This window comes from Dasypus novemcinctus, chromosome 7 (assembly GCF_030445035.2).
Source record: "Dasypus novemcinctus isolate mDasNov1 chromosome 7, mDasNov1.1.hap2, whole genome shotgun sequence".
In the NCBI taxonomy this organism is placed as follows: Eukaryota; Metazoa; Chordata; class Mammalia; order Cingulata; family Dasypodidae; genus Dasypus; species Dasypus novemcinctus.
Window position 1 is genome coordinate 123,805,170 of NC_080679.1, and position 27,314 is coordinate 123,832,483.

The following is a 27,314-nucleotide window of genomic DNA, read 5'->3' on the forward strand; positions in this document are numbered from 1 at the left end:
CCTAGAACAGAACCATTAAAAGCAACTTAACAGATTCTTGCTAATGTCAGAGTCGACTATTTTCAAAGATACTAATAAGAGAAAATGACTATAAAGTCTCATACCATGCTGTAGAAATACTATAAATTCCTTCACGGTTTGGTCCAGATTAACTCCATGATATACTACGGGTTTGAAATTGCGATGCTTAAATGACCGAATGAGGCGTACTGTAACTGTCACGTCTTCAGAAGCCATGTGAAGGAATTCCTGTGGCAAGAGATGTAATGAGAACAGTCTGAATGAACTTGACTCCCAATTCTCTACAGGAGACTAGCCCACATTTCCGCCATCAGCAGGCGGACTGCTGGGCTGACACCCAGCCCCATCTCTTCCACGCTGTATGGGAACAGCCAGCCGCCCAAACTCTGGCCAGATTCCTGGACACCCAGAGGTCCCAACGTCCTAGAGAAGCTTAGTCACTGGTCACTGATGTTCTCACCAGCAGAAAATTGGCAGGGCACAGAGGGTGACCACAAGTGACACAAGTGTATGTGTATGAGGACAAGTAAGTTACAACTACACAGATGACTTACACACAACTGCTTTGGATTTTCTATGCCACTGGTCTCCCTCTATTGGCCCACAGATGGAATTACATTTATATTAGAGTTAACTACCAACAGATCTCATTTGATCACACAAATGCTGCCAGATTCCAAGTATTATCATGTTATATTATAATCCATCATCTTTCAAATGATCACTTGAGTATGTAGATTCATCTTACAATTATGTACTATAGTCCTATGTGCCAGGTGTTTTAAAATATTATCTAATTTAATTCTTGGACCAAATCACTTTAAAGATGAGACTCAAAGAGACAGCATAAATTGCCCAGGGCCATAGAGCTGGTAAATAATGACACCAAGATTCAAGCATTGAGTTAATGCCAAAGTTCCTGGTCTTTCTGACATACTCTCTGAAAATCACCACAAATTATTTCTTCCAAAAAAGACTGCAAAATTGCCAATGTTTTAAAGACACAATTCTGTATATGTAAACCTAGTAGTAGCTACTTTATGCAACTTTCAACTTTACACACAATTTTCAACCTAAATTCAGAATGAGTTTCAGGGGGAAAAAAAATACCTGTGATCTTATTATACATAAGAAAAGATGCCCAACTTGAAAATACTAGTGAGATATATCACAGATCAGACCAACAAATTTAAAAGTCTGACAATATCTGGTGTTGGCAAGGGGTAGAACAACGAGGAGTTAATCATTGAAAAGGTGAGTGTTTAAAAGGGGTACTGCTTTTGAAAACAATCTGGCAAAATTTAGTAAAGGTATGTACCTTGCGACCCAGCAATTTCCTTCATAGGGAGCACTCAAGGGGATCAATCTCACGTTGTACACAAGGAGACCTGTAAAAGAGCATCGAAAGCTTTTTTGTTTGTTAATTGTAAGACTTAAAAACAACTAACTGTCCATCACCAGGATAAGGGACATGTCAGTGACAGCACAATCATACAATGGAACACTCCAAGCAGTAAAAATGAATGCAATAGACCTAGAAGCATTACCGTGATCAATCTCAAAACTATTATGTTGAGTGAAAAAAGGCAAGTTGCAAAAGAATCAGAGGATACCACCAATTACACAAAGTTAGAAAACAGGCTTCGTTATGTTTAAAAGGAGCTAAGGAGTTGTCATCTCTGAGGTGGAGGAAGGAGTGTGCAGTTGGGGAAATGTGCAGAGCAGCTTCCAATCTACTGGGAACATTTTATGTATTAAGCAGGATGTTAGGTATGTGGATATCATATTACTCTTCACGGCTTTCAGTATGTCTGAAATATTCATAGTGTCACAAACAAATGACTGTAACTTGGTCTGGAAACTCTCTCTGACTTAAGAATACTCATAAAAATATTTTACTAAATTGGAGAGAATATGCAGCACATTAAGAATGGAAAGCAAAAGCTCAAATTGTTGCAATGCATAAAAATAATTTGTAAGTATAACTATTATGCTGCTTAGAATTGAGCAGTTCTTGTAAAAAGAAATAAAATAGAGTTACTATGGCTAAGAGATTGAAATAGAGTCAGGAGGTCATTCTGGAGGTAACTCTTAGCAATCTCAGCCAGATATCACAAACTGCCAAAGTATGCAAAGCCTCAGTCAAGATGTTCCTCAAAATCCTAAGGATATTTGGACATCATAAAACCACAAGATAAAGAACTGAGTCAACTACTTAACCTGAAGGACAACTGGAGGACCTCAGATATCCACCAAACCACAACTTAACTAATCTTTTCCTTTTAAAACCCTTGCCTGGAAATGCCAAGATGGATTTGGGTTGCTACCTGAATTTGTGTGCCCTGAATTGGAATTCTAAATAGATAAATGTCTCTTCGTTGCTGGGCAGCTTAGTTATTTCTCATTTGACATTACAAAGGATCTAAAAAGAGATTTTTCCTTCCTAAAATAGGTTAAGGATTGGCTTTACAATCTCCTTTAATGGTTAACAAGCTTTAAAAATCTTCGGATAACTCCAATATTAGCTACTAATCTATTTCTTACTCAGTCTGGCTTATCATGCTCCTCAGTAAATGATCCTGAAATCTACTGAATAATAGCCACCTCGCAGGTATCTACAAAATTACAATTTATTGTATATTTTTTATACACTTTTTTCCCTCTCCGTCCCCTGCCCTGTTTTCTGTCTATGCCCATTCGCTGTGTGATCTTCTGCATCTATTTCTCTTTTTGTCTTCTCTTCTTATTTTTCTCCTCTAGGATTCACCGGGATTTGATCCTGGGGATCTCTGATGTGGAGAGAGGTTCCGTACATTTGCACCACCTCAGTTCCTGGTTTCTGCTGTGCTTCGTCTTGACTCTCCCATGTCTCTCTTTTGTTGCATCATCATCTTGCTGTGTGGCTCACCATGCCAGCTCTCAGCTTGCTGCATGGGCACTGGCTCACCACGTGGGCATGCTTTTTTTTTTTTACAAGGAGTTCCCAGGGATCCAGCCCGGGTCCTCCCATATGGTAGGCAGAAACCCAATCATTGAAGTCACAGCCACTTCCCCAAAATTACAATTTAAAACATACTGAAATACTTAATAAACAAAAATGTCTCCTGAGAAGAGAGTATTTTAAGACTTCTGAAGCCATTTTAAGAGGTCTGTGAAAGACAGAAGCACTTTCTCCTTTCATCCATCCCACCACAAAAAGCAAAAAAAGATCTTCAGAACACACACATGCTGGAAGTGCAGCCCAAATCCCCAAGCAGCGGGACAGACCAAATTTATTATCAACTCTACCTCTTAGCTACAGCTGACTTATACGTAAAATGGGAATAATTCCTCAGAAAATTGTTCCATGAATTTAGGAAAATAACATGCTAAACATTTAATACAGTTCCTAACATATAGTAGGATCTCAATAAAGCATAGCTGCTTTTATGATTATTATCCTTTTTGGGATAAAACAGGTTTGGGGGTAAAGACAGCTTGTGTAGGCAGCAGATGAAGATAATAGATTCCCAACTACAATCAAATGAATCATATAAATGATCCAAATGAAGAGGCCAGGCCAGCTGGCACATGCACGATTTATGAAACTATTTAATAATTGTAGGTTTGTTGTTTTCACTTAATAAAAAGCTGCCTACATGCTATTTTAATTTTAAAACTCCAATTTACATTAATTTCTAATTTTGGTCAATAATGTATCATCATTTTCCTCAGAAATTTGGTGTAATTTATACTGAGTAACTAACAAAAATAGCTACTATCAGAAGGAAACCATCATACAATTTACCTTAAGGATGGTGGGAAGTTCTGCTTGTTCTCTTAGGTAGGAGAATATATTGCAGAGGTTGATTCAAATGTTAATATTACAGATTATAAAATCTGACATTTTTCCAAAAGGTCACCCACATCTACATCTCGGGTGTGTACTTTTCTCTTTTCTCTTGTTTCTCCATAAACTCTTTTTACCGGCCTAATTAAACTGGCACGTTCTTAAATTCTTTTAAGTGACATAGCCAAGAACCAAGAGGACCCAGTATGTTCCGACAGCATCAGCAAGGATGTAGCAAAACTGGATCTCCCATTTACTGCTGGTGGGAATGTAAAATAGTATAGCCACTCTGTCAGAAAGCAGGGTAGTTTCTTACAAAACTAAACACAGAATCATTATACAGCCCAGCAACTGAGCTCTGTTTTCACACTAAAATCTACACACGCATGATTAGCGGCAACTTTATTGGTGATGGCCCCAAAATGGAAACAACGCAGACATCCTTCAAAGGGTGAATGGTTAAATAAACTGGTATATCCATATCATGAAATACTCAACAAATAAAAAGAAATAAACTATGATACACACAACAACCTGGATGGATCTCAAGGGAAATCAGCTGAGTGAAAAAAAGCCAATCTGAAAAGGTTACATGCTGTATGATTCCATTTATACGTCATTCTTGTAATAACAGAATTATAGTAATGGAGAAGAAATTTGTGGTGCCAGAGGTTAGAGAGGGGGAAGGAAGAAGGCTGTGGCTATAAAAGGGTAGCACCAGGGATTCTTGTGATCCACCTGGACTGTGGCATTATTCATATTTCTCTATGTATATAATAAAATTAAATACAACTAAAAGCATACAACATACGAATGCAGATAAAACAAGTGAAATCCTGGCTAAGGAAAACCAATTGCAGCAGTGCCGGTGAAAACAAATGGCATAACAATATTAACGGGTGACGCTGAGTGTATAGGGGGATTATATCATACTATTCTACCTTTGCATACACTTGAAATTTTTCACTGAAAACATTTTCAAAGAAGATGAATGAACAAGATGTCCACTGAGGGAAGATTTTTTTTTTTCCATTGTAGAGCTTCTAATAGTTCCCTGCCAGGGACTGGGAGACCTCTCAGAGGGAATTCCCACGGGAGTCTTGTGGTTGGTTTGTTTAGAGTTTTGTTCTGCTTCAGATGTGGGTTTTTCTTCCTTGTCCCAAACCAACTGGATAAGGATCTAGCCAGACAGGTTTTCTAGGCAGGGCAGTTTAAAGACCCTCCTAAGCCATCCGCACTAGTACTTTTAAAGGCCCCACCCTAAACATATTCACATTAAACATATTCAAATGAACCCATATCCCACGTTACCCTAACTTAACATGATTATGAAGAGCTGAGTTGCAGTTGAAATGTTATGATTTGTAGATATTTATCTAAATGGTAATTTTTCTTTCTTTCTTTATTTTCTTTTAAATGTTACATTAAAAAAATATGAGGTTCCCATATACCCCCACCCCAACCACCCCACCCTCCCACATCAACCTCTTCCATCACCGTGGCACATCCACTGCACCTGGCGAATATATTCTGGAGCACTGCTACACCACATGGACAGTGGACAACATTGTAGTCCACACTCTCCCCCAGTCCACCCAGTGCACCATGGCAGGACACACAACATCCAGCATCCATCCCTGCAGCACCACCCAGGACAACTCCAAACCCTGAAAATGCCCCCACACCGTATCTCTTCTTCCATCTTCCTACCATCAGCAGCCACCGTGGCCACCCTCTCCACATCATTTTTGCAATTTCTTCCCTTATGAATCATAATAGTTCCCCTGCAGAATACCAGTAAGTCCACTCTAATCCATACTCTATTCTTCCATCCTGTGGACCCTGGGATGGTTATGTCCAGTCCCCCTCTACATCAAGAGGGGCCTTAGATTCCACATAGATGATGGATACAATTCTCCAGCTTGCAGCTGTAGGCACGCTCGGCTCCCTGGTGTGGTGGCTGACTTTCTTCACCTCCCTGTCAGCTGGCCAGGGTAAGTCCAACAAACCAGAGGGTAGGAGCTGCAAAGTCTGCTGAGGCCCGGGGCCTGGCCGTCACATGGACAGTCCAGAGAGTCAGGTCTCCTGAGTATACACCAACCAAAATGCCAACCACAGGTCCAGTAAAAGTAACAGAAGAGGCATGTATAGAAAGGTCATATCTGAGTCCAACTCCATCAGACTCAGGAACAAACTCCAAAGTAGGGCCAACTGACATGGCCCTGAACTCCAGAGCCATCTGCTAAGACCATAGAACCTGTGGGTCTCTGCAGCCCTCAGGAGAACCAGTACCTGGGTTTCTATCTACTTTGGCTGTCTCTGGTACACTGCTGAGGCGTGCATAAGCATCACCCCTCTGATGACTTCCCGACTCTTTTTTGGAGACTCATGGCCATAAAAACTCACTTGTCCTTTACATTTCCCTCTTTTATCCAAAGTCAAAAAGCAGTTTCCTAAATGGTAATTTTGATCTCAAGGTTTTCTTTTATATTCTGGAGCCAATAAGGCCTTTTTTCCCCAGGTCTGTAAGTGCAGGATTGATAAGCTAGCCTGTTTTTAGGAAAAGAAGGGATTTCCATTTTTCTCAGCCCTGCAGTTATCACCAGTTCAACAAGCATTTACGGGCCTCTGATGTGCTCCACGATGTTCAAGATGCTGGGTATACAAAGACACCATTCCAGGTCCTTTCCCTCAAGGAGTGAGCAGATCACTTCAGCAGGGTCTGATTAGCTGCTGTGGGTGGACAGAGGGGCCTCTGGCTCACACTTGGGGAGAGCAGATGCTGAGCACTAAGACATCCTGCAGAAGACAGTCCCTGGGCCTGGCCTTAGAGGATGTCTACATGTTTGGGCAAAGAGGTGAGGGGCGGAAGTGGGTTTTGGAGAAAAGCCCAGGGTGCAAGCGTGTGGCAGTGGTTTGGAAACAGCCTGGTAGGTGTGGGAAACCAGAAGCTATTCCAGCTGCTGGTAGGATACCTGAAAGACTGGCTGTGTGCCTGACAGAACCATCCCCGAGGCAGGGAGGGGCTGACGACTGGAGGCCTTCTGTGACATCTTAGACATGTTCAAACCATGTCCGGGCCTGGAGCAGCGCCTGGTACCTTTGGCAGCTGAATACTTTTTAGACATTAGTGTCCCTCGACACATATCAAGAGTAGAAATTTAAACAAACGAAAAAATAAAATTTTAAAGGAAAGAAAAGAAAAAAAAAAAAACAGTATAAGTTTCTGTCCCTGTCCCTGTCCTTTACAGCATTGGATAAGTTCTGTGTTTTTGCTTCTGTGGTCTCTTTTATTTCTGTTCCTTTCCCCCTTTACAAGGTTTGCTATGATTAACAGGTCATAAGGCTGTGACTCCACTCTGATAGATAGATTGAGCAAGCCCAAGAATAAACAAAGTGGAGCAGATAAGGGCCTACACCCCCTCTGAGCCCAGGCACCAGCAACCCCTCCCCCATTCTGCATTCCCAGACCTCCTAGCCCACTCCCTCTCCACCCCCCCCACCACTCCTCCACCCCCGGTCATTTGGCCCCAGGCTGTACTTGGTTTCCCCACCTATTAAGGTACTATAGAAAGTCACCCCCCCACTCTCCAGGGGCAGGCTGAAGTCTCTCTTCAGAGTCCTCTTCAGACACCCTCCTTTGGGATAGCTTCCCAATAAACTTCCTGCCTGCAATCCTCAGTATCCTTGTCAGAGTGAGCGCTGTTTTTCTCTAACAATTTCCTTAAAAGAAATGGAGACAGCTAATGTGAAAACACATGATCATTATCAAAACATCAAGCAATCAAGCAATTTTTAAAAGTATGCAAAACAAGGAGCAGACACGTGAATTTCTACCATTCAGAGAGAGCCACTCTCAATATTTAGTACACATCTTTCTGCACATCTCTCCATGCTAATGCCAAAAATGAGAGACATTACAAAAATGAAAGACATTACTAAAAACCGAGAGCAGAGAATAGGATCAGCCCAAGAGGGGTAGGGGGGCAGCTCGGAGGTTAGTGGGCAGCACCTTCCCGCCCCCAGCCCCTGGTCTGGGCGAGGATCTCCTGGTCATTTTTACAGCACAGGCTCCAGCAGAGTGAATGGGGGAGCATGGCTTGGGAGCTCAGAGGTCCCTCTGCTGAGATGGGCCTTCAACATCCAGTTCTCAGACCTAAGGTGGGAATTCAGCACGGGCTGTCAGGGAATGCAGGACAAGCAGTGTGCCAGGCTCCTCAAACCGCCCCACTGCTCAGTTCCCAAGCTGGCTCCTGTCCCCAGGGCAAGACTGGGAGCTGCGGAGTTGTAAACCAGTTGGGGAGGCTCCTGAGGTGAAAGAGCAGGCTTCATCAGGAGACTCAGAATCTAGCATGATAAGCTAGAGAAGCACAAAATGTGCACACTCAACAGAACACCTCACTGTTGATTCTAGACACCACTATCTGCTCACAAAACCAGGGAACTATTACCGCCCCCCCACCATAAAAATGAGCGCATCTGCCTTCCAGCATTTAAGGAGAGCATGCTCTTGACCTTTTTGCAAGAGAATGGAGTCCAAAAGGAGCTATCAGAAAGATTTAACTTGGGAAAAGCACTCAAGCACTCAGACAATTGACACAGAGAAGAACACAACCATTGGGTGGAAGAGCTCACTGGTTTACCTTCTTTCCCAGGGCAGGTAAATTTCTAAGAAGTGAACTTTATGACTTCGATTTTAACAGACTCCGAGGGTGAATCATTTTGAAAATAAAAACTATTTTGTCAAGTTATTGCTACTCCCTAAAGTATCGTAGAATCAAAATTGTCATGTATCAATTTGGCTTTAAAGTTTAATTTTTTAAAAAATAAGGTTCTAACCACAAGCAAATATATACATATTTGTATATGTATATTACTCACCCTTTAACTTTCCTCTAGATTTAGGAATAAATATTACAAGGCAAAGAATCCATTCACCTTCCATTTGAAACAAATAAATGAATAAAAGAAAGATAATAAATACAGTTCCATTTGTCATTTATGTGAAAAAACTAAACAGGTACAGATGATCAGGTATAAAAACAGGAAACAGGGAAACGGACTTTGGCCCAGTGGTTAGGGCGTCCGTCTACCATATGGGAGGTCCGCGGTTCAAACCCCGGGCCTCCTTGACCCGTGTGGAGCTGGCCATGTGCAGTGCTGATGCGCGCAAGGAGTGCCGTGCCACGCAAGGGTGTCCCCCGCGTGGGGGAGCTCCACGCACAAGGAGTGCGCCCGTGAGGAAAGCCGCCCAGCGTGAAAAGAAAGTGCAGCCTGCCCAGGAATGGCGCCGCCCACACTTCCCCTGCCGCTGACGACAACAGAAGCGGACAAAGAAGACGCAGCAAATAGACACCAAGAACAGACAACCAGGGGAGGGGGGGAAATTAAATAAATAAATAAATCTTTAAAAAAAAAAAAAAAAAAAAAAAAAAAAAAACAGGAAACAAGCAGAGTTCTGCTAAAAAAAATCACCGAATATGCAAAAGATTCTGAGAATACACTTTAGTGACTTATATACTACTAACTATCATCCAAACAGGTCATTTTACCAAAGCAAATAATAAAAAATGTTGTTTAAGGCCAGAGTAAGGGAAAAAAACTGCATTCTTTTCATTATCCTTAAAAATACTAAGCACCTAGCATACTGCTAGTGAATAAATGTTCACCTTATAAAGAAAACTTAATCGTGTCAAATTAGTGACTTTATACAAAATTTCCATTTAACTAAAATCCATAAGAATGACACATTATAATCAATTCACATTTAAGACTAGGACTAAAAGTGAAATAACAATTCCATTTTAATTTCTTGCCTGCTTCAAAACCAAAATTTTTAAAATACAAAACTATACATTTATAGACTAGTACTATGTGAGGATTAAATAAACATTTGAAAACTTCTTGACCTTCTTCCTCCAAGTATTTGAAACTGAGTATTGAGAATTAACAAAGTCATGAATTAACAACTATAGTCACCAAATTATTATATAGATGTTTTCTTACTTTTAGGTTAGAAATGCTTGCTATAATCATGACCTTGATGTATGCTAACTTTCAAGTAACTAGAGACAAATATTTGAAACTGACCTCGTTGATTCTAATACTATGTTTTATATGTGCTAATCTTTAAGTCGTAGTTAGCCCCCATTTTTTTCTCCTATCTTACCAGACATGGATTTTATCAATACTTAACAGCTATATTTGTCAGCCAAAGGGGTGCTGATGCAAAATACCAGAAATCAGGTGATTTTATAAAGCATATTTATTTGGGGTAGGAGCTTACAGTTACCAGGCTGTAAGGAATAAGTTACTTCCCTCACCAGTCTTTTGCCTGTGTTGGAGCAAGATGGCTGCCCATGTCTGCGAGGGTTCAGGCTTCCTGGGTTCCTCTCTTCCTGGGTCTTGCTCCTCTCTGGGCTCAGTGTTCCTCTCTTTCTGGGACTTGCTTCTCTTCCTCTGTGAGCTGACTTCCCAGGGCTCCAGCTTAAGGCTGCAGCATCACACGCCAACATCAAAAACCCTCAATTCTGTCCTTTGCCATGCCCCTTGGTGATGGGGACCCCTAATGATGGGAGCCAATCAAAGCCCTAATCATAACTTAATGACACCCAAGTACAGACCAGATTACAAACATAATCCAATATCTATTTCTGAAATTCATAATCATATCAAACTGCTACAACAGCCCCTTGGCAGCCCACACAATTTAGCTTACAAAATTTTACCGTTCTGTCTAGTTCATGGGCAGCCATTATGCATGGGCAGTGCATAATAAGAAACACAACAAAGCAGGGAGCGGAGGTGGCTCAAACAATTAGACACCTCCCTCCCACATCAGAGGTCCCGGATTCGGCTCCTGGAGCCTCCTAAACAAACAAGGAAGATGAACAGACACAACAAGTGAAAAACAACAAGGGGGCGAAGAAAAATAAATAAAAATAAATCTTAAAAAAAATAAAATAAAAATAAATAACTAAAAGCTGTATGAGACTAACTGAACCAACTTAGTCCCAGCACCTGTCAGTGAGATTCACCAGAGTGGCTGGCAAAATGGCATACTCACGGGAAAATGAGCCCGAAGCAAAGATGATGTAGAAACAAGAAGTGGACATTCTTGGGAGACAATCACCTATGAAACTCGAGTTTCTGCACGAGAAGTGGACACTCCTGGGAGACAATTTTTCTGCACCTCTTGAGAGCAAAGGGACTGGACTATGTCTTTAAGTATGGTGATATGGCCAACAGCCTTGGAAGGTAGCTACAATGACTCCCTCCAGAGCAGGGAGCAGGTTTGTTTACTGTCCAGAATGATAAAGACAGAGCTGTCTACACATGCCTGGATCCAATTCCTCACCTCCCATTCTCTTCAATCCATTCTAAACTGGATTTTGCACCTATGCTTCCATTAAAACAAAATGTGGTCAAATTCAATGAATATTTTTTCTGTCCTTATCTCTAAATCCTTTGGACAGCAGTGAAAGATGATCTTATCTACCTCCTCCGAAGCATGTGATATGGCTGAAGAACCTGCTAGTTCTTCCCTGTTGCTACAACCCCTCTCTCTCTCTGGCTTGTCTCTTCCTGCAGTGCTCCCTTTCTGTCTCCTCCAGGCTCCTCTGCTCTTTGAGACCTCAAAGTGTAAGAGTTACTACACACTCAGCACTACAGCCCTCTCATCCCTCTAGATGGTTTCTTCCATTCCTTTCCATGACTTTGTCATCTGTATGCCAGCAACTCCCTAAAATACACTTGCAGTCTGAGTTCAGAACTCCTACATAAAATTGGCTAACTAACGTCTCTACTTATATATCCCACTGTCCCCCACCCACAACCCAGAGTTCACCATCTCAGTAATCATACAACCATCCATTCTGCCACTTCAGCCATCAGCAAAGGATTCCTCCTTTTCCTTTACCCACCAGTTAATCCACTGGCAACTCGTATCAGCTGAAAGTTTTCACAGGACACCTAAGTTACTAGAGGATATTTATGCCACATTTAATCCAAGTCCTCAGACCTTTACATGGTCTCATAAAAACGAGGAAAAACTTGGCACTAGGGAGATAAAGAGCAAAAGGCATTCAAACAAGCCAAGCTCCTGGTCTCACAGGCCAAGTCCCTTGTTTTCCCCTGCTCCAACACCCTTACGTGATGCAAGTAACTAGAAGTATTGAAGGTAGGAGTTGGGGTCTTATGGCAAAAACAACCCTCAGGCGTAATGCCCACAGGGTTTTGGTCACAGATGTGGAAGGGAGCAGAGGCTAAGCACATCGTTATGGAACAACAACTGCAGCCTGTACAGAAAGTCCTCCAAGAGGCCCCAATGCAAACATGCCCAACTGATGAGTGATGAAGATGCAAAAGCAATTCATGGATGAAAGAAACCTTTCAACAAGTAGTTATGGATGAAATGGACATCCACACAAAGAAAGGAACATGACCATAAAACTCACACCTTGGGAAACGGACTTTGGCCCAGTGGTTAGGGCGTCCGTCTACCACATGGGAGGCCCGCGGTTCAAGCCCCGGGCCTCCTTGACCCGTGTGGAGCTGGCCCATGCGCAGTGCTGATGCGCGCAAGGAGTGCCCTGCCACGCAGGGGTGTCCCCCGCGTTGGGGAGCCCCACGCGCAAGGAGTGCACCCATAAGGAGAGCCGCCCAGCGCGAAGGAGGGAGCAGCCTGCCCAAGAATGGCGCAGCCCACACTTCCCATGCCGCTGCCGACAACAGAAGCGGACAAAGAAACAAGAAACAAGACGCAGCAAAAAGACACAGAAAACAGACAACCGGGGGAGGGGAGGGGAAATAAATAAATAAAAATAAATCTTTAAAAAAAAAAAAAAAAAAACTCACACCTTATCAAAAAAAAAATTAACTCAAAATGGATGATGTTCAGGTGTAAAACACAAAACTGTAAAACTCTTAGGGAAGAAAAAAAACACATAGGAGAAAACCTTCAGGATCTAGGGTTATTTCTTAGAATTGACACCAAGAGTATAATCCATAAAAGGATTTCATCAAAATATAAAGCTTTTGCCCCATGAAAAGATTCTGTTAAAAGAATGAAAAGACAAGTTACAGACTGAGAGAATATTTCCAAGTCACAAATCTGACAAAGGAATACCAGAATCGCTAAAATTCAGTGACAGCATCAAATGTATGAGAATATAGACAAAGTGGGTCTCTCCTTTAGCTGGTGCTAATGTAAAATGGTATAGCCACTCTGCAAGACACTATGTCAATTTCTTATAAAATTAGACAAGGAACTACCCTACAGCCCAGCAGTTGCACTCCTGGGCATTTTTCCCAGAGAAATGAAAATGTATGTTCAAATGAAAGCCCGTACACAAATGCTTAGCGACAGTTTTAATTATAGCCAAAAAGTGGAAACCCAGATGTTCTTCAAAAGGTGAATGGCTAAACAGTGATACAACCATATGATGAATACTACTCAGCAATAAAAAGTAACAAACTACTGATAACATGCAAGAACCTAGATGAACCTCAGAATTATGCAGAGTAAAAAACCCAATCGCAAAAGGCTATATACTGTATGGTTTCATTTATATAACATTCTTGAAATAAAATAATAATAGAAATGGAGAACAGATTCCTACTTGCCAGGAGTTAAGGAGGACATGGGGATGCAGGGAAGTGGTTGTGGTTCTATCAGGACAATGTAAGGCTCCTTGTTGATGATGTGATCTGTGCCTCAATGTCAGTGTCCTGGCTATGATGTGTATTACATGTAATTTGGCAAGATCTTAGCATTGGGAGAAGCTGGGTAAAGGGTACAAGGGATCACTCTGTATTATTTCTTACAAATGCATGTGAATCTACAGTTATCTTAATATGAAAGTGTTTTTTTTTTTAATGGCACTGTCTTCAACAAACAATGCTGGAAAAACTGGATATACACCTGCAAAAGAAATAAAGTGGACCCCTACCTAACACCATATACAAAAATTAACTCAAAATGGATCAAAGACCTAAATATAAGAACTGAAACTGTCAATCTCCTAGAAGAAAATGAGGAAAACATCTTCAGGACCTTGTATAAGGCAATAGATTCTCAAACTTTACACCAAAAGCACCAACAACAAGTCCAGATATGCTGGACTTCACCAAAATTTAAAACTTTGTGCAAAGGACATTATCAAGAAAAAGGAAATACAACCTACAAAATGGAAGAAATTATTTGAAATCATATATTGGATAATGGCTTAATATCCACAATATATACAGCTCCTACAAATCAACAACAAAAAGACAAACAACCCAATTAAAAAGGTGGCAAATGATTTAAATAGACATTTCTCTGAAAAAAAAATCAAAGGGCCAATAAGCACAAGATGGTCATCGTCATTAACCATTACGGAAGGGCAAATCAAAACCACAGTGAGATACCACCTCACACCCACTAGAGTGGCTACTATCCAGAAAACAGAAAAAAAACAAGTGTTGGCAAGGATGTGGAAAAATAGGAACCCTAGGACTTTGGGGGTGGGAAGGTAAAATGGTGCAGCCACTATAGACAAGAGTTTGCAGGTTCCTCAGAAAGTTAAATATAGAATTATCATGTTACCTGGAAATCCCACTTCTAGATAAATACCCAGCAGAATTGAAAGCAAGGACTTGGACAGACATCTGTACATCAATGTTCGTATCAGCAGTATTCACAATAGCCAGAAGATGGAAACAACCCAAGTGTCCATCAATGGATGAATGGATAAACACAAAGTGGTATAAACATACCATGGAATATTATTCATCCATGAAAAAGAATGAAATTCTGATACATGTGACATTGATGAACCTTGAAAACATCATGTTGAATGAAATAAGCCAAATACAAACACAAAAGGACAAAGATTGTATGATCTCACTGATATGAAATAACTAGAATACGCAAATTCACAGAGACCTAAAGTTTACAGGGTACCAGGACTAGGGGTGGGAAATGGAGAGTTAATGCGTAATGGGTACAGTTTCTGTTTGGGGTGGATGTAAAAATTTTGGTAATGGATGGTGGTGATGCAGCACAACATTATGAATGTACTTCAACAGTATTGAAATGTTACCACTTGAAGGTGGTTAGAATGGGAAATGTTATGGTGTACACGTTACCACAATAAAATTTAAAATTATAATAAATTTAAAAATAGAACATCATCTTCCAAAGGAATTATCAAAGTATCTGTCACCAGATCTATTATCTCTAATGTTCTTGTTGACAGACAATAGCAAAGTTCACTAATAAAACTCATCTCTAACAATCATTCTAAAGCATTTACCATTTGTCGTCTACAACTAAAAACTAGGTGATTAGGCAAAGATGTGGAAGACAGTGCTGATTTAGAAGAGAGCCTGTATTTCTGATGCAGCTGAACGAGAACTGCAAGTATTGACTTCAAGTTACCTTCATAAAGTGCTTCATTATCCCAACCCATAATCATAAGTATTCCCAAAGAGTGCAGGCAGGCAGCATGTGATCAGTGTAAGCTCAAATGAAGTACAGTTTACTGCAAAGGAAGTCGTCTTTCCCTTCTTGACTCCTACCCTAAGACTCTTCACCACAACTGCCCATTCCCAAGCCCTTGCCCATGTCTTTCACCTTAGCCCTCACCCAGCTACAGTGACTGGGGTCAACAAGAAGGGGAAAGGAGACTCTTATTCACACTTCTTTCTGCAATTCCTCTGAATATGAATCCTAAGAGACAGAGAAAAGAATGGAAAAGGGAAGGTGTTGGCTAAGACCTCCAGTTGCCATGCCTCCTCTCACTGCAGTTAGGCAAACAGAAAAGGAAGAGAGAACAAGAGGAGAGGAATAAAAAAAAAAGAAAGAAAAAGAAAAAGGAAAAGGAAAGAGATCAGGTGAAGAAAAAGGAAACCTATTATGGCATTGTATTCCCCTGAGCTCTCAGTTACCTCTGCCTTCTCCAAACCACTTTCCTGACTCCGTCCACCTCTCCCCACTCCTATCCCAGAAGCATTACCCAAGTGCCTCCTTCCTTTTAAAGCACACTAGTCTCCTGCCTGCTTTGCTGGGGCCCTGCCAGGGGAATCACATTCCAAAAACCTGAAAAATAAATACAGAATGGAAATAATTCATTATTTATGAATGCTCTAACCTTTGCCTTCTGGTAAAGCTCTTCTGTAACTGAAGTTTGTTTCTTTAATGATTAAGCTACTTTTAGAAATTAGAGGTTTAGTTTTACACCAAGATGCCTAATATTAAACTACTATTCATACCCGCTGCGCAAGAACTGCTTTGGTCTCCATTTATATATCTTGCCTGTCTGGCTTTCAGCTGAGACCTAGCAAGTGAGACCTGTGAGGAGTCCAGTTGGTTATCTCAAGGAGTGTGAGTTTCGACAATGACAATGGCCTTTCTAAGACAGACACGGTCAGTCTGGCTGACATGCTGGCTGGGCAAGTGTCCCATTTCCTCTTAGCTCTCAAAGTGTTCTGCTTCCAAAGCTGGGGGTAGTACAAAGAGACAACACGGTCCGTGCACCAAAGTTCAACTACTTTACTCAAGCCTGTAGTTTCACACTCAGTTCTAACAAACTTAATTGGTTTCCAAGTTCACAGCTAATAAGAAGCAGCAAATCTTCATAAGAAGAAAAGCACTTCATTTATTCATTCAACAACCATCTAATCGGGGCCTAGGAGGTGCCAGGTGCTTAGAGAGCCATCACTGACCAATCCACGGGGACTCCTATCCTCCCTGGCTTATCTGGAGGCAAGAAACTGAGAGAGCAGAAAAGAAAATTAAACAACGAATTGCTATAAGTAAAATAAGAATAATTGCAAAGTTGCTAAGAAGGATACTAGAGCTGAGGATCTTACAGTTTCTCATGATTATGAAAAGCAATGATCCTTTCTGGTAATGTAGAAATATAGAGTCAAAAATTTCATACAATTTATTAATCCCAAATATACTCTTAAAAATTTATTTTTAAAAATTAAATTCCAGAGGAAGCATATGTGGCTCAAGCAGTTGGGTGTCCGGCTACCACATAGGAGGTCCCAGGTTCAGTTCCTAATGTCTCCTTTAAAAAAAAAAAGACAATGAGCAGACAGCGAGCATACATTGAAAAGACACAGAGAGTAGACAATGAGTACAATGAGGTGGAGGGTATAAATATATAAATAAAATAGATCTTTAAAAAAAATGTTTTTAATCTTAAAAAAAAAATTAAATCCCAGATGCCAACTTGTTACCATCACTTTATGTTGAAAGCCGAATGTCATCCCAGCTCCCTAGAGTAGAGGAACTAAATGGAGGGCTCAGAGCAACATTTCCACTCCTGGAAGATGCCAAAAAGGGTCAGTGAGAAGTGAGGGAATGAAAAAAGAAGCATAGCAGAGAGTGGGACTTCAGCTATTTTGAAATTTGATCTCTGGTGAGCCCTGTGAGAAGGAAAAACACTCCTTCTCTTCAAGGTCAAGTGGCACCCTGTTCTCTGGGCCCTACAAGCCTTACCAGTTCCATGACTCAGTTGCTTTAAGCAACTTTTATAGACTCACCTAGGCATAAAACCACTCCATGGAAAACTTATTTTAGGAAGTGGAGTGCATTCCAAACAAGCAACCAACAAATCACCTCTACTTAAACTGGAGACTGCCCAGTTAATTTCAAACACTAGACTTGCTTTCTGTATTTAATTCCAGGCAAAACTCAATATACTCTTTTTTTAAAAAGTGTATTTTTTAAAAAACTCAATCATACCAATTGGTCTTCAGGGAGTGATAATGGAAAATTGTACCTTACCTTTTCAAATACGCCAAGATAAATACAATAACCTAATGTTAAAACATGGGGACTAGGAGATACATTTGACTGCAAATCTGACCCACACAAGCAATAATCCTTGAGTTTCCATCAAGGAAGATTTAAGTACCACGTGAAGAAGCAAAAAATGAGTTCAGGTTTCAATCAGGCCTTGGAAGGAGAAAACAGCTCTAAATCATCATTTTGGAAGAAACCTATATTTCTTACTCATCAAATATAATTTCTCCCAAATTTAACTAAGGCTTTTGTTAATTTGCTTGGCCCTGCTCTCTCAAACAAAGTTATTCATAATCTGAAGACTCCAGATTTGTTTCCTGCTATTGCATTTCCATTCCTTCCCAAACATTTTATAAGCCTGATATGCATTAAGTTAGAAAGTTATCACTGCAAGCTTCTGCCTATCCTTTCTTACTAAACACCTACAAGCTGTAAATTGGGGAGTGTATGGGGATTTATAGTTGTTCAGCCCTCCTGTCGTTGGTAAGGAATTGCAAAGGAACGCTTTTTAAAAATAATTTCCAGAGAATTTTCCACCACTTCCCTCTTTTCACCCAGCTTTGTTTTATTTTTCAATTGTATTTTTTTAAGATACATAGATTACAAAAATGTTACACTAAGAAATATTAAGAGGTTCCCATATCTCACCCAGCTCCTTTGTACAGTCAGAAGTTCTTCGTTAAGTCTCTCAGACATCATCCCCAAACTCCCATCTGCTGCTCCCTTCTTTTCCCATGGAGAACATCATACTCTGCTGAAACCCTCCAATGATTTCCCATTTCATTTAGAATAAAAGTCCAGGCCCCTACACCCGCCTACAAGCTCTGCATCATCTGGCCAGCCTGCCACCTCCTTAACTTTGTAACCACACCTCTCTCAACTCTTCCCTACTCACACTTTAAATTTGTTTGATACGTCAGTGCTTCTTCCTTCCCTCCTTGAGAGGTGTTGTCAAATGCCATCTTTTTTGAACACCCCATTTAAACGTGTAAACCTCCAACTCCCTATTCCCCAATTTATATATTTTATTATCTATTATTACTACTACGTTCTATGAAATCGGAGATTTATCTGTTTTGTTCACCCTTGGATCCCTAAGTTCTGGGACAGGCCAGGAAGAATTCGATAAACATCTGTGAATGAAGGAAAATCATCCGTTTAACTGTTTGCTGTTCCCGTACAAGCTCAGGAAGTCAAAACAAGACAATGACTCTGCCTTTAACGCACCAAATATAAATGTACCATACGGAGCTCAAAAAGCCATGGCAAACCAAAGAACGTACAAAAGCTCAGAGCAAAGGCCTTGCCTTTCTGGGGACCAGCCCTGCTTCCTACCACCGCGCAGCTCTCTAGAGACCATTCTGGGAGGGTCTCTCCTAGACACCCTGAGACCAGCGGGCGAACTCGCCGTCCCCAAGGTCTGAGAATTCGCTTGTCTGGAAAGACAACTTCCGGCCTCTCCACGCTGGGCACGAGATTTAATGAAACACACTTAAAAGTCTCTCCTCTTAGGGCTCCGCCCCCTCCCCTTTACCCCGATCGGCCGCTCCGCAAAGTATCTGGTAGCCCAAACCCAGCACCCAACAACCCCGCCCTGACCATCAAGGTCGCCCCACTTCCGTGGTCCCACCTGCTCCCGGCGTCCCCTTCGGCTCCTCCCCGCGCATGCGCGGACAGGTCCACGTGGGATCCCGCCGAGCGGGCCGGAGCCGCGCAGGCTGGACACGCCCCCAGCGGAGATCTAGCTCCTGATTGGCTATCCGACACTCGCCCGAGCGGCGAGGGAGAGGCCTGGGGCTGCGCTGGCACAGCGCCGCCTGTCGGGTTCTGCTCCATTGCCTTCTGCTCCTTGCTTCCTCCGCGGGCTCTCTGGAATCCTTGCACCCCGTCGGCATGTCTCAGGTACACAGTGCGCCGGGCCAAGCTGGGAAGGTGCAGCGGGGCAGGAAACATCCCGTGGGGTCCTTCCCCCCCACACCCTGCAGTTCCTCCTGGACCCCTGCCCAGCGCTGATCTCTTAGCCTGGGCCCTGTGAGCTCGATCCGCTTTGGGATTCCCAGCACTGCTACCCACCTCGCGGTTGCTGGAAAGTTGCCCAGGGTGTGAACTTCCCGGTGAAGAGAGGAGAGGGGTCGAAGGCGAGGGTCCTGAGAAGAAAGGTGGGGAGCGGGGGGTTGCTTAGATTGAAAGAGCAAAGGGACGGGCTCCACGGTCCGGAAGGACCGTGCTAGGGGCGCCCCAGCAAGGCGGGGAGGTCCGGGGCCGGGGCTGGCAGCTTGGAGGTCGGCTGAAGTAAGGACTTCTTGCTCGGGACGCGGGGAGGGGAGGACCGCGGCCCCGGGAGAGGTGACCCCGGGGCCTTTCCTTTCTTTTAATTTAGACCCTTCACCACCACCGAGCCGTGCAGGGCGACCCGGCCCCGGCACTGCACAGAGGTCGGCGGAACGCCCCAGCCCCAAGCGGGGCTCCGGCACTGACAGCGCTGCACGCGTGCCCTGTGTCCAGCTCAGTTTTTGTGGACACGCCATGTGACCGCGTGTCCGGCCACAGACAGTCGACCACGCTGCTTTCCCCTCCAGGGAGTGGTCACCCCCGCCCCCTCCGCGAGGGCAAAGTCTTGGCCTGAGTCCTTCCCCACTCGATTTCCAGCACCTGAGGTCGGGTACAGGGAGGGCACCCCACACATAGTTGTCAGTTGAATGAGTGAACTGATAGGCTTCATGTCCTTGTTTTGCTCAAACTTTCTAGCTTGCCATGGCCAGAGGGGGGCGGGGGATGACACAACAGACCAGGACCCTTGAAGGGGACCTGCTTTTCTCTCCCTGCATTGCAGAAGTGCTTCCTTTCCCACTTCTCTCGTCCCCTGGCTGAGCTCTGTTCGGGCCAGGGAGAGGACTCCTGTCGCCTCACTTGCCCCAAGAAGTCCTCATTCCTCTCCTCTCCCTCCTGTCCAGGCTGAGTTTGACAAAGCTGCTGAGGAGGTGAAGAACCTCAAGACCAGGCCATCAGATGACGAGATGCTTTTCATCTACAGCCACTTCAAGCAAGCAACTGTAGGCGACATAAACACGGGTATGCCATGATTAAGGTGGGGTGTCCCTGTTCCTCAAAGCAGGCTCTTGCCAAGGAGCTTGGCAGCCTTGATTGGGTGCTGGAGCCCTTGATCTGTGGGACCCTCACTCCCCAAACCACCTAAGGACCTAGGAACTGTGCAGGGGGTTGCTGGGCTTGAAACTTGGAGAAGTTCCTAGAAGAACGTCTTCCTTTATCGGGATTTACAGACCTTGCACTGGTCTTGATTTTTTAGTGGCTCAGATGGCAGAATTGAAATCCTAATTTGGAAAAGATTTTACTGATTATCACCAGCAGTCCCCATTTCCTAGGGAGGAAGCAAAGGCCCCAGCTTGGACGAGACTCGCTCCATTCCCTCAACTCACTGTTCACTTTGTTGAAGTGTACTGCTTCCTCCCCAAGAGAGCAGGATAAAATTGGAGCACTTGATAATCATTGGCCAAGTCCAATGTCAGGAGCTTGGGGCCTCTTGGGGGCAGGTCGGAAGCATTCTTTGTTGATGACAGTCCGTACTCTTGCTCCCCACTGAAAAATTTGGGTACACATTTTGAGGCTATGATTTATTCCATCATTTCAAAATACTGCCTCCCCTGCCTTGGACAGGAAACTTGGTGTACTTGCCTGAAACTTGGCAGTATGCTGGGATAACATATCGATGCATTCAGTGCAGGGGATCAGAGCTGGCGGTCAGGGCAGTGTAGGGGAACCCCACCCCTTCATGGGGAGAGGCAGCATGGCTCCCCGTCCCACTGCAGTTAGGGCAGAACAGATGGGCTGGCCGCTGGCCAGTTGGACGCAGGTGGTGATGCCAATAGCAGAGATCACCGGCAAGGTCGTATCAAAACCTGGGGTTCCCAGGCAGGGCTTCGTTGAAGAAGGTCTTTTGGCAAAGGTGAGTATTATGCTGGGGTTATAAACCATATCCACCCAGGAAGGGGAAGGAGGAGAGGTAGGGGAGCTAAGAGGCTTTTCAGAGAGCCTGGCTTCTGGCCATGCCGAGGCTACCTGCTTTTGAATGGACATAGGAGGAATCATCATCACCCCCTGGACTGGGGGTTCTCAGCTCTCAGTAGGCAGCACTGTCCAATACAGCAGCCACTCACGACATGGAGCCATTTAAATTGAAACTAAAACCCATTCAAAATAAATCCAGTCATGTGGTGCACTAGCCACATGTCAGGTGCTCAGTGAGTGGCTCCAGAATTGGCAAAGGTAGAACCTTCTGTTGTCCCAGAAAGAGCTGCTGGAGCGTGCTGCCTAGGTGCTCCCTCTCAGGTGTGAAGCATCCTGGAAGGGCAAAGGGAGGTTTGCCACTTCCCATCGCCATGGTCCGGGTTGTGCTGGGTCGGTGAGGTCGCTGCCGTTAGCTTTTTTTTTCAGTGTGGCATTGACACAGGTCAGCAGGCAGGGAGCCCATGTGAGCTTCCCAGGTGCAACTGTTAACAGGTCTGGAAGCAGAAAATCAAGAAATAATTTAGAGAAAGCTTTCCCTCAGTAAAAACTCCGACAAATCAGTGAGAAATAGAACAACAATTAGGTTTAAAAAAAAAAAAAATGGGGCACAGACATGAACAGACAGTTCCCAGAAAAGGAACATCCAGAACACTGCTAAGAGCAGTGTACTGGGGAGAGAAGGTGAGTGGCTGAGAGCAGCGGTGGGAGGAAACTTTTGAATATTGAGCCATGTGAATGTACTACCTTTTTAAAAAATTAAACTAAAAAGTTTAAAAGGAGAAACTCTACCATTATTTATCCTGTAAGACAAGGACTGTCTTGTAAGTTTTCCTTCTCTTTTCTCTGGAGTGCTGGATGTCTGGGTTTCTTAAAGCAGAACCCACTGTTCTAGAGCTGACTAACTCCGTGACAGAGCCCAGAGGAACAGATGTAACAAAAGCCACCTTGCATGACAGGAAAGTTGATCAAGTTCTCTGTTAGATCTTGAAACAGATCTAATGTCTCTTCTTTCCTCCTCTAAGAACGGCCTGGGATGTTGGACTTCAAAGGCAAGGCCAAGTGGGATGCCTGGAACCAGCTAAAAGGTAATTGTCTGTTGCAATCCATTTCCATAGTGGGAGAACCCGAACAAGGAACCACTCTTCGTTATGGGGTATAAAGGTGAGAAGAGAAAACAAAGTGGACAAGGCACATGCTGGAAACCAGCTTGACCTGGGTCAGGAATGGAAAAAACCTGGGCCATCTACTTGCCCTCCTAATACTGTTTGTGCCTTTTCCAAAAGCACTGTCCCTGAGCTGCGGGTGAAGCCGGAGAGGAGGGACTTGGGGGACCAAGCCACTGAAAAACAGGTGGGGAGGTGCTGTAGTCAGCATGGGCTTCGGACATGTTCAGAATAAGGAGTAGTTCCCTGCCCTCACCTCCCTGTCCCCAACAAGGCCCGGCAGTGACCCCTACCCACACCCCTAGCCAGAGCAGCCCTCCCAGTTCCCTTCCAGCCCAAAGGACATAAAAGAATGCCATGAGCTAATGCCTGGCAAGCGCTGGCACATCGTAGGCTCAGTGAATGGAAGCTATTATAAATTAAGCAACGGCAGCCAAGAAGTAGCCCAGCTTCTGCTTAATCACGTGCCACCTGTAGCAGCAAGGTCCAAAAGTTGGCAGCAAAATGCCCGCCAGCTTTTGTGTTCTCCTTGGCTAGTTTCTGAATAGGCCCTCTGTCTTCCTGCAAATGAGAATCCCTTGAATTCAGAAAGGGCCAGAATACAATAACTACCCTCGCAGGATGTGCAGGGAACTGGGGAAGGGAAAACCATGCTGAGGCCCCAGGGGCTCCCCACTGGGCTCGCCACTGCTGCTGCGGGATGAGCTCCCAGTCCCAGAGGGTGCCTTTCCTCCACTATGGAATCCAGGAAACCGGGTATGTCTGTTTCTGAGGGGTATTTTAGAGTCGTTTGTACTGCAGCAAGAAGACAAAGATTTGTCTCATGCCCCTCCAAAATCCAGCCGCTTTTGCTCAGAGGTCTCAAAACGTTGCTAGTAGCTTCACTCTGGGGAGAAGACGTGCCTGTTTTTGCATTTTCACGGCTCGTGCAACCTCGGGAGATAAGAGCCCGATGCAGAAACACATGACAAGCCAGAGCCAGCTGTGAGTCCCCAGGACAGGTGCTGTCCCCGCGTCTCTTCTGAGGCTCCCATGGAGCCTCCCACACTGTTGTGTGTAACTCAGTGCCAGCAGGCTGGTGACAGGCCTCTCAGGCCAGCTGCCCTGCAGATTACGAGCTCAGCGCTGCAAGTGTCCGCTCTGGGCCAGGCTCCTCGACATCTTTAAATGTAGTCTCCAAGGTGGAGGTAGCGGAACCCCATTTTACAGATGAGAAGCTGAGGCTTGTAGAACTAGGCCCTGGGGCTCTCCTGCCTGCTTCTTTTCCATCATGCTGCCTCCCTGATAGATTACACCATTGCTTCTTTACAGGGACCTCCAAGGAAGATGCCATGAAATCCTACATAGACAAAGTAGAAGAACTGAAGAAAAAATACGGAATATGAAGGACTGGATTTGGACGCCAGCCAAGCATCCCACCTCAGCAAATAGAATGCCTTGGATTTTTCTAACACTGTGGATGAAGCTAAACAATGAAAAGAAGCAATTAACCCAGACCCTCCATGCTACCCAGGATGCAGCTCTAACACATTAGGGGCTGACACAGTTACTGACCTTCATTGAGTAGTTTTTATCGATAGATCAATTAAAAGTGCATTTGTTACTTTAAGATTTTGGTAATCTGGGTTCTTAAAATAATTTGCTCTGTTACGACTTTTTTTTCCTCATTTACTTTTCCCCAAGATTTCATCTGCAAGTGTTGCCACTTCCCCTCCTCTGTACTCAGCTGAAATGTGAAGTGCGCTGACCAGCCCTATTCTAAGGCATGGCATGAGCTCACCCTTTATGGTAGGGAGGAAAAGGATAATAGAAGTAGTCTTTCCTCTTTTTTCCTCCCAGTTTAGCTGCACTGAAGAAGATCAGGGGGGCTGGTTGGACCTTAGTCTGCAGGTACTAACCATCCTCCGTCAGGGACACTGCTGGCCTCAGGCTCTGGCGAAGGCAGGGTTTGAATGAGGCCGTGAGGATTGTTTGAGGTCAAGCAGTCCAGTGGGGTTGTCCAGGGAGGTGCACAAATGTAGAAGTCCTAGTCAGGAACAGAGCACGCTTCTGCCAGGAGCATCCCCAGAGTCCCAGCAAAAGCTCGGCCACAGGCAGCGAGGCGAGCAAAAACGAGTGGAAAAACGAGCCCTTGGCAGGAAGGAGGGAGATCCAGACCCAGGGCAGACCAGGAGTTAAGGGTGCAGAGAAAAATGCTGGAGTTGACGACCCTGGAGGACGTAGGTTGCTGAAAGGTGAGGAGGAGAAAATGAGAGCCGTGGAGATCCTACTTGCCAGACTTTCCTTTTCAGCCCATTCCGCAGTCAGCCGCAGAGGCACTGGTTTCCTTCTTTTCCAGGTGAGGATGCCAGGGCTGACGGGGACTGAGGAGACGCCATCTGAGGCCAGGCAGCTGTGTCTTCCCTTCACAGCCTGTGCCCTGCTCTCAGACATCAGCTCAGCCTCACCCTGGAGAACGGTGAGGCCTGGACGTTACTGCCACTTGGCCGGGAGCCCTCAGCTGGGAACTTGAACCAGCCCTCAGCTGCTGACCTCCCTGGCTGGGGAGCCTGCGTCCTCCCTGACCCACTCGAGGAGACCTCGAGGCACAGCCAGTGCTATAATTGGGAGAAACAGGAGCAGGGAGGGCGACTGCCTGGTGTGGCTGGAGCCAGCCGTGCCGTCTGTTTAAAATGGGACTAGGTGGTGGAAAGTCTTGGCAATGACGGTGAAAAGTCTAGGGTTTGATCCTAGGCCATGGGCAGCCACTAGGCAGCACACGTGAAAGGCATTAGAACGAAATCTGACCATGGTAGTGGCTGTTAGGAATGGCAGTGCCTCTAGCTCGGGCCCAGGCTGCCCATGGAACTAAGCCCAGCAGCTGAGATGCAGGCAGGAGGAGACTGAGCCAACAAAGTACAGAGGTCAAGATCCAAGGCCTAGGCTTGGGGCCAGGTGACTTGAGTGGCAGTGTCTTCAGGTGGGGGTTAGCTTTTCCTGGTATCAACAGGACTCAGGGCAGTTCTGTTCTCCCACTTGACTCGGCTCCACCCAAAGCGGCCAGACCTGGGGACTCTGTCGTGGACACAACGGATGCATTTGGGAGTTGTACCCACCTACCTCCACCTGTATTTGGGTCATCTTCCTGTGCTCAGTTACTGGCTGCTTCCAGAGTAAATCAAAGTGAAAGGAGGAAGGCGGATGTGGCTCAAGTGACGGGGCTACCGCCTGCCACGTGGGGGGACTCGGGTTCAATCCCTGGGACCTCCTGGTAAAGAAAAGCAGGCCTGTGTGGCGAGCCAGTGCCCACATGGGGAACCAAGTGCCCGCACAAGTGCCTGCGTGGCGAGCCGAGTGCCCACGCGGCAAGCCAATGCCCGCGCAAGCGAGTCATGCAGCAAGATGATGACACAACAGAGAAAGGGGGAGAGTCAAGGTGGGGCACGGCAGGGACGAGGAACTGAGGTTACGCAGGTGACAGGGAACCTCTGTCCACATCAGAAGTCCTCAGGATCGAATCCCAGTGAATCCTAGAAGAGGAAAAAAAACAAAAACGAGAAGACAGAAGGGGAGAGGTGGATGCAGGGGATTGCACAGTGAGTGGATACAGGCAGCAAAAAAAAAAAAACAGCTGAGGCATGGGCCTTGTCCAGAGTGGGGCCTAGTGCACCTGCCCAGACGGTAGGGGCCGACATTGAGTCAGGTTGAGTAGCTCCTGCGTAGTGTACACTTAACAGGAATTGCCCCCCGCCAGCTTTCGAGCCAGCTCTTGGCCCTGACTGCATCCCCTTCCCTCGACCTTAGTCGAGGAGCAAGTCCTTGAGCAAATTACCACTCCTTTGCTATCCCGGGAAGGAGTGTGGCTAAGTAAAACCTCTGCCTCCTTCCAAATAGGAAGCCTGACCTATTTCCAGCTGGTGAGAGCAGGCCCCGTACTGAGCTCACCTCCCAGGTGGCTACTACCAGGCTGAAAGAGTGGGCCTGAAAGCCGGACACAAGAAGTCTCAGTCTGACCACCTGCAGTTAAACTGCTTGAGGTTGTGTTCTGACTCCTCGAGATTTCTCCCTGGGGGTGGAGCCTGCACTGGTTTAGCGCTGAGGCCCGCCAGCGCCCCTCCTAGCGAGGCCCCGACTGACGGCCGTAGTTGACTGAGGGCTGGCGCGTGCCAGCCTCTGGCTCGAGTTCTGCGCTTCAGTTAAAGGCATTCAATCCTTCAGCCCTCGGAGGTGGGGATTACCTCTCATTACTGTGTAAGGGGATTACAGGGCCTTGGTTCAAATGAGGAAATGAAGCTCAGAGGCAATGAATGGATCCAGACCTGCCCGCCTCTTCCCATCACGTGCCCTTGGCATTGCCACCGCCTGGCAGAGTCAGGGAGATGCTTACGTCTCCGGGCTGCTGGAAGGTGCCAGCGTAACACCCCCCACCTGGCTGCGTAACTCCCCGTGGAGGAGTGGCACAGAAGTGCAAAGCCGGCTCTGAAGCTGGAGTGGGGCC

The 27,314-nt window shown here is 45.1% G+C and overlaps 2 protein-coding genes across 6 annotated transcripts in view; one reads left to right on the plus strand and one right to left on the minus strand.

The window, feature by feature from the left end:
* Nucleotides 1–19,870, minus strand: part of C7H2orf76 (chromosome 7 C2orf76 homolog) — a 72,164-nt gene extending 52,294 nt beyond the window's left edge. For 2 of the 5 annotated variants that reach the window (XR_011649290.1, XM_012529374.4), the window contains exons 1-3: nucleotides 19,279–19,372; nucleotides 1,340–1,409; nucleotides 105–249 (exon numbers count right to left, since the gene is read on the minus strand). Coding sequence is in view for 4 of the 5 variants with exons in the window: in XM_012529374.4 (XP_012384828.1) it covers nucleotides 105–237 (133 nt within the window). In the remaining variant the exon portion in view is untranslated. Of the gene's footprint in view, nucleotides 1–104; nucleotides 250–1,339; nucleotides 1,410–10,173; nucleotides 10,450–18,296; nucleotides 18,802–19,278; nucleotides 19,373–19,721 lie in introns of those variants that run through there. The other 3 variants (XM_058301113.2, XM_071216487.1, XM_058301112.2) reach the window with 3 other exon arrangements.
* Nucleotides 19,402–24,446, plus strand: DBI (diazepam binding inhibitor, acyl-CoA binding protein). Its single transcript, XM_058301114.2, has 4 exons — nucleotides 19,402–19,550; nucleotides 20,603–20,720; nucleotides 22,697–22,759; nucleotides 24,149–24,446. The coding sequence occupies exons 1-4, from the start codon at nucleotides 19,542–19,544 to the stop codon at nucleotides 24,220–24,222; spliced, it is 264 nt and encodes an 87-aa protein (XP_058157097.1). The 5' UTR covers nucleotides 19,402–19,541; the 3' UTR covers nucleotides 24,223–24,446.
* Nucleotides 24,447–27,314: the final 2,868 nt, after the last annotated feature.